The sequence below is a fragment of the Plecotus auritus genome (genome assembly GCF_963455305.1).
Source record: "Plecotus auritus genome assembly, chromosome: 3".
NCBI classification, from domain to species: Eukaryota; Metazoa; Chordata; class Mammalia; order Chiroptera; family Vespertilionidae; genus Plecotus; species Plecotus auritus.
In genome coordinates this window covers 61,718,805-61,737,405 of record NC_137772.1, presented here as the reverse complement: position 1 = coordinate 61,737,405, position 18,601 = coordinate 61,718,805, and the positions used below count along the sequence as shown (strand labels likewise).

Genomic DNA, 18,601 nt, shown 5'->3' with positions numbered 1-18,601 from the left:
AAAGATGAATTCTGAATATAGTTGGAGTAACTTCCCAAACACAGCCTACTGCCCACCCATCCTCACCCTTTGCATATATTTCATCACTCTTTCATCTGAATATTTAGTGCTAAATTGTCCTTAGTTTTTTTTTTTTTTTCACCAAATAAGAATATAACATTTTTGTCTTTGGGAGTCAGACACTGAGTTTAAAGGCTATATAATACTTTACTTTGCAGATTAAGATTCAGTGAAAGATAGGTCTCCCTTGTTCCTCTTCCAAAAAGACTTAGTTTCTACAGCTGTACACTCTTGGACAATTGGCTTAATCTCCTTTAAGCCTGAGCTTCTTTACCTGTAAAGTGAGTTCCTACAAAAATTAGGTAAGATCGAACTTGTAACGCACTCAGCGCTCAAGTACTTATTAGCCATTATCTATTAGTGTCATTGTTACTGTTACTATTTTTTCTCCATTGTTGGGTCCTTGTAGCACTACTCAATGCTTAAGTCAAAGAAGATAGCAGCCCGGCCAATGTGGCTCAGTTGGTTGAGCATAGTCCCATGCATTAGGAGGTTGCCAGTTCAATTCCTACTCAGGGCACATGCCCAGGTTGCAGGGTCAATCCCCAGTAAGGGATGTGCAGGAGGCAACCGATCAATGTTTCTACCTCCTTCTCCCTCTCCCTTTCTCTAAAATCAATTTAAAAATCATTAAAAAAAGAAGATAGCAAAGAAATTATCCTATTATGTTGAAACTTACAAAATGATTGATATTCAACCATTTTTGACCCACCAAATGATAATTTCATATAGTTCAACACAGTGCACATGGAAAGATATGTACATAAAATGAGTTTATCACATAAAATTACTTAAGTGATATAAGCCTTTCCGATCTTTGTTTCTCCTCAGGATCTATAACATTTTCCCCACAATAAAGTACATCAAATTAGGCTTCTTATTCAGGCTCTTTGGTATTAGGGTTTGTATGAAAGCCCAGTGTAATAGCAGAAATCTCCCTTTAAAGTTATGATTACCTATTTGAATGTTTAGAATAAAAACAAGTTTTATAATCTGAAGTCTTACTAGTTCTGATTTAGCATTGCATAAAGTGTGATTCTGAAGTGATTTGATTTATATTTTGAAGTAACCTCAATATTACATATTCATGTTATATATATTATTATATGCCTTAGAATCAGAAAATAACTTTTTTTTTGAAAGTCTCAGTTTTTATGTTTGTTTAGTTGGTTGGGTTTTTTTGGAGGAGAGGGAGAGAAATATAGAGAACATGAAAATGATGAGCAATTTTATATTTTCCTCTTATCCATTAAATCCTCCAAAATATTCTAAATGCTAATTCTACTATAAAAATATAATATGGATAATAAGGAATTTGTAAGTAATTTAAATTTGAGGTTGCCTTTAAAGAAATGAAATAAAATGAAAATGAATTTTCATAAGTACAAAATTATGCAAGAAATGGATAGTAGCAATCTGGTTTTTCCTAGGGCTAAAAAGAGAATTTAAGTAATGATGAAGTTTTAAATTAGCATCAATCAGCCCTGGCTAGGTAGCTCAGTTGCTTAGAGTGTCGTCCCGATCTGCCAAGGTTGTGGGTTTGATCCCCAGTCAGGGCACATAAAAGAATCAACCAATGAATGCATAAATAAGTAGAATAACAAATCTGTATTCTTCTCTCTCCCTTCCTCTCTCTTTGTCCCTAAAATCAATCAATAAAAAATTAAATTAGCAACAATCATTTAATTAAATATTAAGGTTGAAAAAATATGCATATTATTGATTTTAGTTGATTTTACCAGCTATTGAAACTTACAACATTGTTTTAGGAGCCAAGACCTGAACAATCTTATCAAAGTGACCCCCTCAGCAAACAAGAGGTAAGGTTATTAAGATTATTCAAGACTCCAATTTATGCCAAAAAATAAAGTTAGTTATTTGGCTAAGGATATTTTGCAAGGGGACATGAGAAATAATGAAAACAAATTGATTTGTTTTTTTTTGTTTGTTTGTTTTATTTTGTTTTTAATCCTCACCAGAGGATATTTTCCCATTGACTTCTAGAGAGAGTGGAAGAGAGAGGAAAGACAGAGAGAAATATCAATATGAGAGAAACACATTGATTGGTTGCCTCCTGCATGCACCCTGACCAGGGCCAGGGCTGGGAGGAGCCTGCAACCAACGTACATGCCCTTGACCGGAATGGAACCTGGGACCCTTTGGTGCACAGGTAGATGCTCTGTCCACTGATCCAAGCTGTCTAGGGCAAATTGATTGGTTGGTGTATAATAATGCTATAAAGATTTTTCTTTTAATATTGCTTTCATTTACTTCATTAGAATATAGTTTAAAATAATAATAATATTGAAGCTAATTCTGTATAACTAGAGGCCCGGTGCACAGATTCGTGCACCGGTGGGGTCCCTCGGCCTGGTCTGCGGGGATCAGTGGACCTCCATCCCTCTGCAGCCCGGCCTTATCTGCCAGCTTGTGGGGGAGGGGCGTGCAGGGGGAATGCCCACAGGAGAGGCTTGTGCCACGGCAGCGGTGCTCGCCAGCCCCGGAGCCCGGCGTCTGGTGCCTGTTGGTCAGTGGGGCTGGGCTCCCTCTGTGGAAGCACACTGACCACCAGGGGGCAGTTCCTGCATTGAGTGTCTGACCCTTGGGGTTAGTGTGCATCATAGCTACCGGCTGGTCATCTGGTTGCTTAGGGTTTTACGTATATAGATTACTACTTGAGAAATTCATTTTGACACAAAATACCAAAAATAGTTTATTACTGTAAATTTACAGTAAATAAATATTAAGTTTATAAAACTGAATAAATTAAAGAATATTGGCTTTCTACTCCTTCACAAACCCAAGGATTATTTTTTTAAATGACTTCTAAGAAAATCAGCAACATAACGTTCTTATATTTAAGATATTTTTTGTGACATTGAATTTGTTTTTGTCTTCTTGAGAAGTTAAGACCCATTATACAATGGAACAGAAGTTAAGAAAAGCATGGTAGAGCAACTAACTCCAAGCTACCTTTCATTCTTGTGAAGATAATGTCAGTGAAAAGCCCTGTGCAGATGTAAAGAATCATGAACAGAGAGGGAGGAAGGGTGATAGCAGAAAGGAGCATGGGGTGTGGGATCCAGTTGCCATGGTTTCAATCTTCAATGCTGGGGTAACAACATCACAGTTTTTCAATCCTGGTTCACCCTCAATCACTTCTTAGGTACCTGGCCCCAGGAGTGTCTTAACTTCTCTGAGTTTCTTTATTTATAAAGGAGGGGGTAGTAAACATCTTATTATGTTGTTTTGAGGATTTAAAGAAGATAATTAATGTACAGTTATATAAAGTAGAAACAGTAAATTTATTGCTTTTTATATAGATTCCATTGAATGATTCAAGTGTCAAAAGAAAAAAATGCCAGTCATAAAATTTGCTGATTGGTTTTTTATTTTATTTTATTTTAGCAGTGAACAAGTTCTTAATACATCTAGTAATCTAAGCCCCAAAGCTGTCAAAAACATGGCTGGGTAAGAGAAGGATGTTTCTTCTTTTTGTTGTTTTGTAATGTTTTGTTTCTCTTTAACTAAACACAATAAGAATATAAATGACTTATAATCATTCTATTTACAAATTGAATATGTCTTTTAAAAGCATCATACATTTTAAAATTAATTAATAGTTAACCCTCACCCAAGGATATGTTTTCCCTTGATTTTTAGAGAGAGTGTAAGGGAGGGAGAGGGAGAGAGAAAGAAACTGAGAGAGAGAGAGACAGAGAAACACTGATGTGAGAAAGACATTGATTGGTTGCCTCCCCCACATCCCCAACTGTGGCTGGGATCACACCTGCAACCCATGTACTTGCCCCAAGACCTGGAATCAAACCCACGATCATTCAGTTCACAGGCTAGTGCTCTAACCACTGAGAACACTGGCTGGGGCAAAAGCATCACAGTTTTTAAATGTCCCTAGAAATTTAGATTACCTATTTGTTAATAGCAAGAAAGAAAAGCAGCTGGGAAAAAAAAATGTGGTGGCTTCACTTTTTTCAGCTTCAAGTAAAGCAATTGAAGAGCGTGATTGTGGTAGGAACATAACTAGTCTATGTGCTATTTGTTTTGTAGAATTGATATTAATACCTTTATCTCTTTAATTGATTAAAAAAAATACTCAGACACTTCCTTAGACTCATGACCAGCAAATAACATTCACCCTTGTTTTAGAAGAGTATTTTTTTGATAGTTTGTGGAAATTTTATGGTGTTTACTGTTTCTTAGATGGTTTGCTGCTCCCAGCAAAGTCATGGCCCTAAATTTTGATAATTCTTTAAGTAGTACACATGCATAAGATGATAAAATCCACTTTTTGTCTCTGGTTATATGATTAGCTTTATATCATTATACATTACTATTATATATATTATACTAGAGGCCCGGTGCACAAAATTCGTGCATGGGGGGCGGGGTCCCCTCAGCCCAGCCTACACCCTCTCTAATTTGGGACCCCTTGGGGGGATGTCTGACTGCCAGTTTAGGCCTGATCCCATCCCTCTCACAATCCTGGACTGTTGGCTCCTAATCACTCACCTGCCTGCCTGCCTGTCACCCCTAACTGCCCCCCACTGCCATCCTGGTCACCCCCAACCTTCCCCCCCCCCCACCAGCCTGGATGCCCTACGCAGCCTGTTTGTTCAGTAGTTTGGTCGTCCCTCACTAACCCCCCTGCCAGCCTGGTTGTAGGCAACCATCTTGTAAGGGCGTGAGGGTTAATTTGCATATTACCTCTTTATTGCATAGGATATATCTTGACAATATTTTCATGATTTTTCTTCTTGAGTTTAGTTGGTACATATGAAAATTGCAAAATCTTAGAGGTGAAATGAAGGACTTCAAGGAACTCATAGCCCAGTTAGTTTGAACAATTTCGAAAACCACTGTTTCAGTTTAACCTAATCAATTTACAGAAGAGGAATTTAAGATTCAGAAAGGGTAGGTGATTTAACCAGGGTCATAGAGAAAACTGGTGGGAGACTGATAGTAGTTCTGTGCTCTAAGTAATTATTGAGCACCAACTGGTTTGAAACTTACAGCTAGGTGTCATGAGTAGCACACGGCCTATAATTATAGGCCATGAACGCCAAAAAGAGAATTCAGTAGACATACTGAATCCTATTAACAGCAGGCAATTATCATAGATTAAAGTTAATTATATACCAGAGATGTTATTCCGAGACAATAATAGGTTGTCAATTTAATATATTACATTTTAGAATACTCATGTACTGCTTGCTGGATATAGAATGCATTCTTAGTGTGTTACATTTAAAAAGAAAAAAAGGCATTGAGTAGCTAACTTAATAAACATGAAAGTGGTAAATTTCAGATTCATAGATTCCTAGGAGTAGAAGATGTTAGAGATGGGCAGAGCCTTAGAGATGACCCAATCAATCTCCCCATTTTACAGATGAGATTACTGAGGCCAGGGGCAAAAATCTGTCTTCTGTGAGTTCTTCTAATTTCTAGCCTAACTCCCAGCCTGACTATCATTCTTTAAACCACAGCACACAGACTTTGATCTTAAAATAAATGAAAGTTAATTGAGAACCTCGGGAGATAAAGGAGGGATTATTGCTTTTGCCATGGGACAGCCAGGAGGTGTCTTTACTGCTTTAAAGGGTCATTTGAATGATTACTTCATAGAATGATTACTGCCAAGTACTTTACAGCTTTTAGAGTACATGGAAGTAATAATAGGTTTTAATATTCCAATGTGTCCCTTTACTACATCCTTAAGGCAAAATAAATGAAATTAGTAACTTCAGTAGAAAAAATGTTATGTTTTTCCTGTATAAAATGTAGATATAAGATTCCTGTGGTTGCAGGTACCCAGGGCCTGAAAAAAAAACTATAAATTTGTTGTTTTCAATTCATTGAGATAAATTGCGTGTGCTGTCCATCAAGGCAATTCAGGACTGTTACTGAGATCCTTGTTTTATTAACACACAGTATTGTCCTTTTAGGACTAGGAATAGAATATAGTGTACATTTATGTTTTCTAAGTTAATATTTCTCAAACTGTGGGTTGCAACCCATTAAAGGGTTTTGTAATTAATTTAGTGAATGGCAATCAGAAATTTTTCTCAATTAAGTAAAATGAATTAAATAGAGTAGAAAATGAGAGTTTTTATGTAGTGAGGTTATTAGTTTGTGACATTTATGTTTCATTGTGTGTGTGTCTGTCTGAATAAAGAGTGTTGGGCTTTGATGTAAAATATATTTTCTAATGGGCTTTACAAAACAGTAGCTTAACTATCACAGTTCTAGGTAGTTGGATGAATCAAATTTTCTATGTTCAGCAGAACAGTTAAAATGGAAGTTCTCATGTTTATGGTTAATTTATACATTGAAAGATGCTTGCTTTTGAGCATATTATCTCCTCTACAAAGTTTTATTCTTTGTATTTTTTCTCCTAATATGTCACATTAACATAATTTTAAAAATTGTTATCTTTCAGGCATGGTTTTGCCTTATGACAGATTGATAGGTTTTTTTTGCAATGGATATTTTTAATATGTTAATCATTCTTTCAATAGTAATTGTAGATACCAGTTGATTATTTTTGAGAATAATATTATTGAAGACTAAAGGCCCAGTGCACAAATTCATGCACCAGTGGGGTCCCTCAGCCTGGCCTGTGGGATTGGGCCAAAACCAGCTCTCAGACATCCCCCCCAGGGGTCCCTGATTGCGAGAGGGCACACACCAGGCTGAGGGACCCCACCGGTGCATGATCAGGGCCAGGGAGGAACATGGGAGGTTGGCCAGCCAGGGAGGGACCGCGGGAGGGCTCCAGGGCATGTTCGGTATGTCTTGCTCAGTCCCAATTGGCTGGACTCCAGCAGCAAGCTAACTTACCGGTTGGAGCGTCTGGCCCCTGGTGGTCAGTGCATATCATAGTGAAAGGTTGAGCAGCCTTAGCATATCATTAGCATATTACGCTTTGATTGGTTGAATGGCTGACCAGCCGACTGGACACTTAGCATATTAGGCTTTTATTATATAGGATAATTCAAAAGAGTGAAAATTCAATGAGTGGCTTTCCACCTACCACAGAGATCTAAGAAAGGTGATGAGGAGATCAAACTGAGTGAATCCATGGGCTGGTGCAAAGCACATCCTATGGAGAGGCCTAGGCTGGGGACCTTTCTCAGACCTTTTGATGATTAACCTCTAAGAGGCTCCCCTTCTCTTGCATCAATGTTTTTCATGAGTAAAATATATTTTATTTTTATATGATTAAGAAGGGTTGTTGGAGGGAAGGTGGTACAGGCAGGTTGCTGTCCAAGATGGTGCTGGGAGCAGATGTCAGTCCTGTGACTTCTTGACATGGCGGGCTATTGTATTTCTTTGAATAGATATTAAAAAGGAGTTTAGAGGAACACTTTGAAAAGTCACAACTTTCCAGCTTTTAAAACAAGGCATTATACACAATGAGGCAGTGAATGCTAGCAAACCATGTGAAAGCAAATATTGTTCTGTGACTGGGAAACGAAACTGGTAGGACTTCAAATAGGAATCAGACATTTTCAGAGGATGTTATTCATTTGACCATGAACAACGGAGTTTAATTTGGTTTTTCAGTCATCATAGAGGGAAGAAAACTCAGTTTTGATGGATTGCTGAAACTCACTTTTGCCAAATCTTATGTTAAGTGTAATCCTGATTTTAGAGCTTATATTTAAATATATACATATATGTGTGTGTGTGTGTGTGTATATAACTTTATGAAGATACAAACTGATTCTAATGACCTTGCTATTTTAAAAATCATATTCACCATATATACATATATGTGTGTGTGTGTATTTAACTTTATGAAGATACAAACTGATTCTAATGACCTTGCTATTTTAAAAATCATATTCACCAACTAAATATATATGTATTTAGTTGGTGAATATGATTTTTAAAATAGCAAGGTCATTAGAATCAGTTTGTATCTTCATAAAGTTAAAACATTTCAGAGTGGCTCTAGCTGTTTTGGCTCAGTAGATAGAGCGTTGGCCTGTGGACTGAAGGGTTCCGAGTTCGATTCCAGTCAAGGGCACATGCCCGGGTTGCAGGCTTGACCCCCAGTAGGGTGCGTGCAGGAGGCAGCCAATCAGTGGTTCTCATCATTGATGTTTCTATTTCTCTCTCCCTATCTGAAATCAATAAAAAGTATTTAAATTAAAAAAACACACAAACATTTCAGAGTGAGAAGTTCTGAATCACCAGATGTCCGCTGTGAACACTTCGTCAGTGTGTGCCCAGGCTCTGGCAAGGAAGCATGTGAAATCAGAGTAACTTGCCTTCTTACCCAGCATCATTCATCCTCCCCTGGACTGGTTAAAACAAACTCATTTCAAGGCTGTTCTGGGCCAAATCAGTCTCAAACTAAATGATAACAAATCCTTTCTTCCTATTTCCAACCAACTTAAACCCTTATTACCACTAACCGAGCTGTTTTCATTTTTTCCACTTAAAGAAATCAAGATCTCGACAAGCTCATAAAAGTGAATCCTGAAACTCTCACCAACAATCGTAGGTAATAGAACTGTACTAATTTTTATGCTTTATTCGGGAAGACTATTTTGTTTTATCAGTACTCTAAGCAGATTTGTAACCTTCATGATCTTATCAAAAGAACCTTCTCATCAACCAGCAATCTTTTTATTTTTCTCTAAAGAAACCAGGATCTCGATACCCTCATCAGAGTGAACCCCGAAGCGGTCCAAAGCAGGCAGAGGTGATCACATAAAATCCGTCACATCATGTTTTCATGAGTCTGTTGTCCCAGGGTGCAGTGGGTTTGTTGAACTAGTACCACCTAAGACCTATCGCTAACTTGAACTTATATTTTTTCTCTTTTGAATAGCCAAGACTTGGACAATCTTATTAAAGTGAAACCGTCTGCTCTCAGGAACACAGCGCGGTTAGTGACTTTGCCTGACTATCATGACATGTTCTTAAGGTTCTGGGTTAGGTATTTTCTTTCTTTTCTTTTATTGTCTTGACTTTCTTTCTTGAAGGCTTTTATTTTTCTTTAGTGTCAAACAGGAACACATCTATAACCCAGGTGTCTCCTGTTCAGCAAGGAAACATGTTGTACCCTTTTGGAATCAATGTAGTGTTTTAGACTCGGTTTTGTACTTTTTATTTGCACCAAGACAATGTGGTGTTTGTATTTAGGAAATATACTGTCAGAACTGAAATGAAAAATGAGCGAAATTAAGTAAGAAAAAGTGTTTTGGGGAAGCTGAGCCAAACTTATGGTTCACATAGATACCTTCTGAGATCCGAAAGGCTATTCAGGGTCTTTGAAACTACAGATCCACAGCTCACAATATGACAGCAGATTTTAGCCTTGAACTTCCATTTGAGTTCTGCAAACATCTTATTGTTCATCCACTTTATATCATTCACCTAAAGGGCTTTATTAATAGTTAATAGATAATGCACCAGAGTGCATTAGAATTCCAGACTGTTCTACTGACATGAAATTTTATCAGAATAAATATATAGGTGGGAATCATAGTCTCAATCTTCTGTGGGGAAGAAAGCAATTAGGACACGGAAAAGTGCTTTAATCCAACGGGAGAAAGAGGACAGACAGGGCCATATTCTCATTGATTTAGATCTTATGTCTCCTAGTTTGTTTTCGACAGTAATGCTTTTTTCCACCTTTTCTGTCTGTATGTTTTTATCTGTTGTGGGGGCTTCTGAAGCAGGCAGTTGCTACTTAGAGAGTAGCATTTATTAGGCACCTGTCGTGTAACTGGCAATTTATACACATTTAATCCTCACAACAACCCCATGAGAAATATATTCATTCACCCTACATTATAAAAGAGGAAGCTATAGCTCAAAGATGTGAAAACACATTCTTGACCTAAACTCAGGTCCTTGTGATATCACTATCGGCAAGAAAAACAAAAGTTCTGTGGCTAAAACAGCTCAGAGTCTCCTTCTCTTTTAATTCTTTACACTCTGTACAGTCCTTTCCCTTCTGTTCCCTTCCTACCTCTGCAATTAAAAAACTACAACCAGAAACATTTATTCTAGAAAGTTATTGTCAAAATGAGAGGGAGGAGAGAAAGTACTGTCTCACAGAGTTTTTCTAACAGCTAAAATACCAGCAGACTTTTGGTGTTGCTTCTGCCACTGAAAATCATATGAAAATATCTTTATTAAGTAGAACCATTTCTTCATAGTGTACTGGTTGGGGCATATTTTCTTTTTATTAGTAACAGTTTTAGGAGTGATTAGGTTTAATAACCACATGTGGCTACTATAGCAAACTCTTCCCTCAGTGGGCCATTCCATAAAATGTTCTCTTTCTCTCTTTCTCTCTTTCCCTCTTTCCCTCCCTCCCTCCTTTTTCCTCCCTCCCTCCATGTCGGGGGGTCTTAATCTAGCATCTAGAAGGGTTCAGGAATCTGGAGAAGGCACTGTGCGTAAATTAATAAAGAGTCCAGAGATGAAACGTAATTTTGGAAGGCATTTTGGGGACCCAGAGAAGACTTAGCTAAAGGAACCAAGTCCTGCTGTCTCTCTGGACCCCTTGCTTTTTATTAACACAAATTGTCCTAAAGCAAGGTATATATACATATCAAAAGGCAAGGTTTAGTATACAGAATCCATTGTCAGATTGGGGGAACTGCCTCCAGCTGTTCCAGGTGTTTGGCCAGTAGGGGGCAATAGCATGTAGATTGAAATGCCCTCAGCTGTCTGGCCGCAAGCAATCATTTATGCATCCTTTTCAGGTTTGGGGAAATGCCCTCAGTCATCCTAGATGATTCAGCCCTAATGACATGCTGGAATTAGCTTCTAGCACCTCCATCCCTCCCTCACCTCCTCCTCCTAACTTTCTTCTCCTTCCCTCCCTCCCTCTAGCAAATGTGCTATGTTGGCAGACCATGGTAACTTTCTCATAAGAGTTTTGCCTTTTATTAGAAGAGGCTAATTTTATAAAAATATGGTTTCTATCAGCAACTCCTGATAAAAATATCTATAAATAGAATACATTATTCTTACACAGGTAGGATTTCTATAATTTTTAAAAAATATGGGCCTTCATGTTTACAAATGGCAGCTTGATCCACAAATATAACCTAACTAATATCTGATGATTCTTTAGTATTTACACCAGATTTGACGATAATCAGCTTGGATGTTCAAGAATTTTCTCAAAACAGCTGAGCAAGGATGACTAAGCTGCCTATTTGAAAAAAGTGACTTCATTCAGTTGGTTCAGCCACCTGTATCTAGAATGTATTTATGCTGGCTGCTTGATTTTAGTGGGTAAAGGGAGAGGGGTCATTTTAAAGTGTTCCCTAGTGGGAATAACAGCCACAAGGCATCCAATGCAATGTGACGTAAACACTGATTATTTAATAGTGTAACTGCAGTGAATCAGAGTTCTCTTTATGGGACTTTGCTGACATTTCCAACAGCTGTATATTTAATTCGCAGTTAGGGGCAGAATAAACTTCAGCCGTTGATCAGAATGTAAGCAGGTGTCCCTGAGCTCCTTCTAGGAACACAGCAACCGGAACAAATGCAGATGTGCACAGAATTTTCATTGATTCAGGGAGAAACTGCAGGCTCTTAGCAGTGACAGTTTCATATCTTCATGAAATAAGAGATACTAAAGGTAGATATTCAATTATTTGTAGCCTGTAAACTGCTGCTCCCAAATGAAGGTTGAAAAGCATTTCGTGACATTTAGGCTTTTACAGTTAGAAAAAGCATCCTTCATCTGAAGTAGAAAAAATACTCTGAACTATTGGAAGTATTATCCTTCCATCGTTTTAAGGGCTTCCCTTTTGCTGAGACATACCTCCAAGTTTTCAGTATTCTAACAAGAGCTCCTTCCTATTTTACATTTCCCATATTTCTGCTCAAGTCAGAAAGCTAGAGGGTGGGGGAGAGGGTGACACTGACTCTTTCCATTGCTTCATTCCCTGTAATCAACAGGTCCCTTTGGATGCTTCTAATTATCTCAGGAACTGAGATATTTCAGCATCCCCTTGACTACTATAGTCTAGATTACTAGACAGTCTCCTAACTAATTCCTCAGCCGCCTATTGTACTTTCTACCCTGCAGTCCATTGGCCACATTATGGAGTGATTTTTCTAAAACACCAATCTGTTCACCTCATTCTTCTGATTAAATGGCTTCCCATTGCTATTGCCATTGGATAATGTCCATACTTCTTAACCTGCTTTCCAAAGCCCACCCCATCCTGCCTCCTCAGGCCTTCTCACCACATCCTCTATTATGTTCCACCCACATACCCTCACTTACCCACACTCCTCAGTCCTCCTTCATGGCTGTTGTGTGGTTAACTTCTGTTTATCCTTCAGGTCTCAGCTTAGGCGTCAATCTCTCGGGCTCCAGAAGGCCCCACCCCCTGCCATCACATCGGTATCAGGTCCTTCTAGATGTTCTCAAACTCTCTATCCTTTCTGTCCCATAGCATTTGTCTCTTAGAGGGAATGGTTACTTAATCATCTCTCTTCAACTAAAGGATTTTTAATGGTAATATTGAGTATCTTGTTCACTTCTTTACCTATAGTGCATTGTACAATGCATAGCTCATATTAGGTGCGTAATAAACTGTCGATTAGAGGTTAAGTCTCAAACTAATCAAGTCCCTATAATCCTCCTCCTAGATAAAGTCTATTGCTTTCCAGCTCTAACATTCTGAGCCCCAGGAGTGAAACCAGAATGAAGAAATCTGGTGTCTTTTAAGTGATCTCCTTTAGCCAGTGATCATCTCCTGGTCATGGCATAATCCCAGTGAACCATGGTGAATTAGAGCCATTAACATTCTTGGTCACATCTTATATTTAAAATATCTAAAATTTCCGATTCTTTATGGAACTGTCAATTTCTTTAATATATAATCTTTATGACTCCATCATTGAAAAGAGTTATAAAAATACATAAAGCTGGGCCCATTTGGGGGGTGTCAGCAGAGTTGAATAATTATATGTTTATCTCACTGTATTCTGTACTCCTTTCAGAGAGACAAATTTTCCTTTTGCACTAAAGTTAAAGCCTAAGATTTAGTTCTTGGCATGAAAGAAGTACCATAGTAAAACTTTTATATGGAGACTCTTAATTTTGCAAATGTCTTTGATACTCTATGAAAGCAATTTAAGTAAGCTGAAGAGAGAGAAACATATTGAGTCTTTTAATAACTACCTCTCCCATCTCATGGGAGAGGAAGAGCAGTTGGGAGTGAGCTGATAACTTTCTCTCATACAATGCTTATCCTAGAAAAAATTATCTAGCAAGAGACCATAATTAAAGGGGATCAAATATACGGTGATGGAAGGAGTCTAGACTTTGGGTGGTGAGCACACAATGCAATATACAGATGATGAATTAGAGAATTTATACTTGAAAATTGTATTGCTATTAAATAATATTATGCCAATAAATTTAATTTATAAAATGAGACAATAATACCGTGATCCCCCAAATCTCTATTTTCCCCTTAATCTGCTCTGTAAAGTACAGTGGAAAATAAATTACATAATGACAACACAGATAAATGCTTATATATGAAATTCATGCTATGGCTCTACATAACAGACAACTAATACTTTCTCCCAAACATTTTGAAATCTACATAAAGAAAAGCATTATTAGTTGCTATGGTTAACAAAATTTCTTTTTTAGCATTTCTCACTGTATCCACAGAGAAGTGATAGTTTTTCTTTGAGTTAATTCCAGCTGCTCATAAACTATACAATTATAAGGTGCAACTGACACAGGAAGGGTTTGGAATTAAGCCTTTGCTCAACCCTGAAGCACTTGGCTAGGCTTCTATAAAAATCTTTTTTTCACACTTTGATTCACAGCTTTTCATCTTCTACCACAGTGTAAAAGACACGATGCAATAGATGTGGTCTTAATTAAAGAATGAAATTTATTTTTATATCCTTCAGCTTGAGAAGTTTATGGGCAATCTGAACTTCTTTTACTGGATCTTCAAATCTAGCTAATGACATCAATCAGGGTGAACAACCAAAGCAGATACACATTTTATACTTTCATAATCTAGAACTTTTTATTTTGCTTTAAATATTAGTATAGATATTCAGAATTAAATCTTATACTCCACCCTACCAAATTGATATGTGACACTGTTTATTGAAAACTCCACTAATAATATGGTTTATTCAATGATTCACTCTGAGGTCACTTTGGGAATGTTCTTCTTTGAAGGCATGCATAGGTAACAATTTTGAATTATCTATCTATAATTATTGCATTTCTAAGATTCTTTTCTTTTCTTTTCCTTTCTTTCCTCAGGTTCAAATCCATTCCCATTCTCCGTCACAATAGCTAGGGTCCAAAAAGACTTGGGGGCAGGGAATGGGAAAAGTGTAGGAGGGGGTGGAGGAAGTGGCGGTGGGAAGTGGGGGTGGAGAAGAAAACACAGTACCTGCAACAGGCAGGAGTAAAAAATGCTGGAGGAAGTGAGGATACCCACCATCGGGCTGAGAAACTAAACCTAATCATGTTGTGAGGGCAGAAGCAGACCTGTATTAGTTTGCTAGGGCTGCTGTAACCAGAACCACAGACTAGATAGCTTAAAACAGAAATTTATTTTCTCACAGTTTTGGAGGCTGGAAGTCCAAGATCAAGGTGTCAGTAGGGTTGGTTCCTTCTGAAGGCCATGAGGGAAGGATCTGTTCTAGGTCCCTCTCCTTGGCTTATAGAAGGCTGTCTTCACCCTGTGTCTTCAAAGTGTCTTCCATCTGTGTGTGTCTGAGTCTAAATTTCCCCTTCTTATAAGGATACCAGTCATACTGAATTAGGACCCATCCTGTTACCTCATTTGAACTTGATTATCTTTGTAAAGACCCTATCTCCAAATAAAGTCACATTCTAACATAATGTCACTAGGACTTCAACATATGAATGGGTGGGGGTGGGGGGGACATTATCCAATTTATAACAACATCCCAAAATAAGGAATAAGGTCATGGCCATGTGTCTCTACTCTCAAGTTGCAATAAGAAAGGTTCTCAGTTCATCCACGGTTAGCAGAGAATCACTTTCTGGGACAAAATTCTAATTTCTCAAGATTCACATTTCCTGGTGATCTCTCACTACTTACTATGGTGTTCCCTAGTTTGGCATTTGTAGGAAGCTGGATTATGGAATACCATGATACTCCACTTTTTTATTACATTATCCCTAAGTATTTAGTGAAGTGTTATTTAAAAACGTTAAGGGGAGAATCACTTCATGCCTAGGCTATTAAGATAGTACAGTGGCCCCAGAGGCCAATAAGGTGGCACTAGGAAGTAGTGAGGGGCCATCAAGGGTTAGGCAAATGCAAAGCCTTCGGTCTCCATTGCTGAATTTGAAGGATGTAACCTAGGAAGTTTCCTTATACAGTTCTAGCAGTTATGTCGAGGAAGTCATTTTTTGAATTTTACATATTCAAGCTGCAGAGTCAAATGACTTTGATACTTCTGAGAGATTTCTGTTGAAATCCTATACATTTTACATATATTAATTGGCATATTTCCTACTAAAAGTGTGCAGCTAGTATTTTAAATGTGAGGGGTAAGTGTAGCTAAGGAATGTTGACTAACTTGCAGATTTATCAATTATCAATGGTTGGGTGTTATAAAAAAGAATATTAAATCTTATTTTATATATAAGATAATTTTGAATATTATTTTTCACCCATATAAATATTAATTTTGTGAGTGAGAGTCCTTATACTGATTCCATGTAAAATAACCTTATTTAAGTCTACTATTCAGGATCAGAAGGGAGATTTACAAAAACTGAAATTCTAAAGATGTGAAAATTTAAAAGAAAGAGAAAAATGAAGCAGTAGTCCCTCAAAATTTTGGAATCAATCATGCCTACTATCAGTATTATAGCACAGATATACTGTAAATAACTACAGTTCTCTTAACTATCATTTATCTATGCTTATTCCATTCACCTACAATTGTAGTCATTGTGCCCACAAATTTTATTTACATTAACTCGTTTGTTCTCACTGCAACCCTATAAGATTAGATTTTATTATCCTCATTTACAAAAGGAAGCTTAGATAGGTTGTCAAACTTGCCCAAGAAAATAGGGGAATAGATGGCCTCACTTTTACTCTTTTTTAAAATATATACATATTTCTTACTAAGTTCTGAGAGGAAGGGAGAGGGAGAGATAGAAACATCAATGATAAGAGAGAATCATTGATTGGCTGACTCCTGAACACCCCACATTGGGATCAAGCCCACAACCCAGGCATATGACCTGACCGGGAATCTGACCATGACTTTTTGCTTCGTAGGTCGATGCTCAGAACCACGCTGGCCAGGACACTCAAACTCTTAAACTATGTTCCTAACCAACAAAGTTCATGGCAAAGGCTTTTCCAAACTCATGAGGGGGGAAAAATTCAAGAACTATCAGTGTTAAAGCAAAGATATACTATAAATAACTAATATGTAAATAACATACCACAGGATATTTATTGTATCTTATGAAAGTGTGTCAAATCATAAATGTAGCCCAAGATTTAAGAGTCTAATTGTCCCATTTATCCTGCACATTATGAATTATTGATTCAAATTTTATGTTGATTTTTCATGTTTCTGTAATCCAAAAAGTTGGAATGAAGTCTCTAATTAAATAGCCAAGAATTGATTTCAGAAGGACAGGTGGCTCAGCCTCAAATCCTGACTCTCTTACAAATTAGTTAATTGACCTTGGAAAATTCACTTAGCCTTTCTGAGCCCCAGATGCCGTCCTGCAAGATTTCGTGAGATCTGAATGAGATAATACATATGGAAATACGCAATTAGTACTTTGTGACACAAAGTGGTACTCATTGAATATTCACTGAATGTGAATATCAATCAGTTGTTTCTTTTCAGACCAGATTTCTCAAACCTTCCAAAGATTAGTTCTTTGTCTCATAATATCATGCTCTCATCCTTGAGTTGTATAGATTAACAGCTCAATGTCAGATTTTCAATGTCCCATAGCTTTATACCACAATATCTATGTCTAAGATTGTGTACTGATTTTTAAAGTTTTTATTCTGATTTTTTATTTCCTAAAATTATATTGTAACTATATATATATAATTTATTATTTTCTATAGAGATCGGGACCTGGAAAATTTAATTGAAGTAAATTCTAATGTGCCCAAAAATAAGAATCGAAGGTAAGGCTTAATTTAATTTACTTTTATTTTATGAATTCTATCTGAGCCTGCATTAATTATGTAAACTTGAAATGTTTTCTAAGGAATTGCACTATAGTATGCTATTTAAGTATAAATACTATCTCAACACAGGACAATGTACAAGGTGAAAATAAGCTGATATAGGGAAAAATTATTAAAATTCAAATTCTGTTAAAATTTCTGACTAAAAGCCTGCTGTTCTATTGCTTAGTATAAAAGGCATCATGAAAATTCAAATTTCTGCACTTGGCCTGTGAAGGCTTATTTTTACTTACTGTTGCTTGGTAGATTTTTCAGTGGTGCAGAAAACACACTGAGAATATTTTCCTTGGATGCCTGGTGCTAAAAGAATACACAAATTCATCACAACCACAAAACAGGACCTAATTTTGAAATTTCTTTATACCACACAGTATAATGGCTTTAAAACTATTGTACCTTGGTTGCTTTTATAGGAAGGTTTGGGTAGAAACTATACTTTATTGTTGTTACATACTATTTAAATTAGGAAAGAATAAAAGACTATTCCATGGTAGCAATTCTTTTCCCCATATATATAGAGGGAACCCTAAAAACAATAGAGTCCTATTTTATATCTTCCTAAGGTGCAGCTGCCTTCTCTGTTTAAAAGTTTTTTAATCTAAAGAAGTGATATTGTTGGTATTTTGTGCAAGAGAATATAAAATCAGGAAAAGAGGCAGGTTACTTATTTCTCCCCCCCACCCCCCTCCACCCCCCCCCTCCCCACTCAATTGTATAGAAGGCTCTTGCATCTAACAGGTAGTTTTTCTGTTCTCTTAGCTCCCCAAATCACCTTCCTTCCCTCTCTCCCTTCCTCCCTCCCTCCCTCCTTCCTTCCTTCCTTCCTTTATTGGTATTAAGAAAACCTTTGATAAAATGAAAGAGTAAATTTTCAATTGCATCGCCTGGCCAGCGTGGCTCTGTGGTTGAGCATCGACCTATGAACCAGGAGGTCGCAGTTGGATTCCTGTTCAGGGCACATGCCCAGGTTGCAGGCTCAACCCCCAGTGTGGGGTGTGCAGGAGGCAGCTAAACTTTCCTTTTGGTTTTCATGTCATGTCTATATTGAAGTTTACTAACATGGAGGAGAATAAGCATCTAAACCTTTCACTATTTTTGCATTAGAATTTTTCTCTGTTTCATAGGAAAAAGCAAATATGCCTATACTTTGTTAAGCATAGTGGCATTTTGAGTTTAGCAGAAATCTAAGTCAAAGTTCTTCTACAATCTTCAAAGTATTGCTTTCCATTAAAAATAAAATGAAAACTGGAATTTCTCCAAGCAACCTCTGGATAATTTTC

At 37.2% G+C, this 18,601-nt stretch overlaps 1 protein-coding gene across 1 annotated transcript in view; it reads left to right on the top strand.

Moving 5' to 3' along the window:
* The window catches only part of SCEL (sciellin), a gene marked incomplete at its 5' end in the record, with an annotated part of 92,284 nt that overhangs the window by 61,556 nt on the left and 12,127 nt on the right, over window positions 1-18,601 (top strand). The window contains 5 exons of the mRNA XM_080659592.1: window positions 1,830-1,880; window positions 8,531-8,590; window positions 8,732-8,791; window positions 8,921-8,977; window positions 17,196-17,258. Coding sequence (XP_080515718.1) covers window positions 1,830-1,880; window positions 8,531-8,590; window positions 8,732-8,791; window positions 8,921-8,977; window positions 17,196-17,258 — 291 coding nt within the window. The remainder of the gene's footprint in view (window positions 1-1,829; window positions 1,881-8,530; window positions 8,591-8,731; window positions 8,792-8,920; window positions 8,978-17,195; window positions 17,259-18,601) is intronic.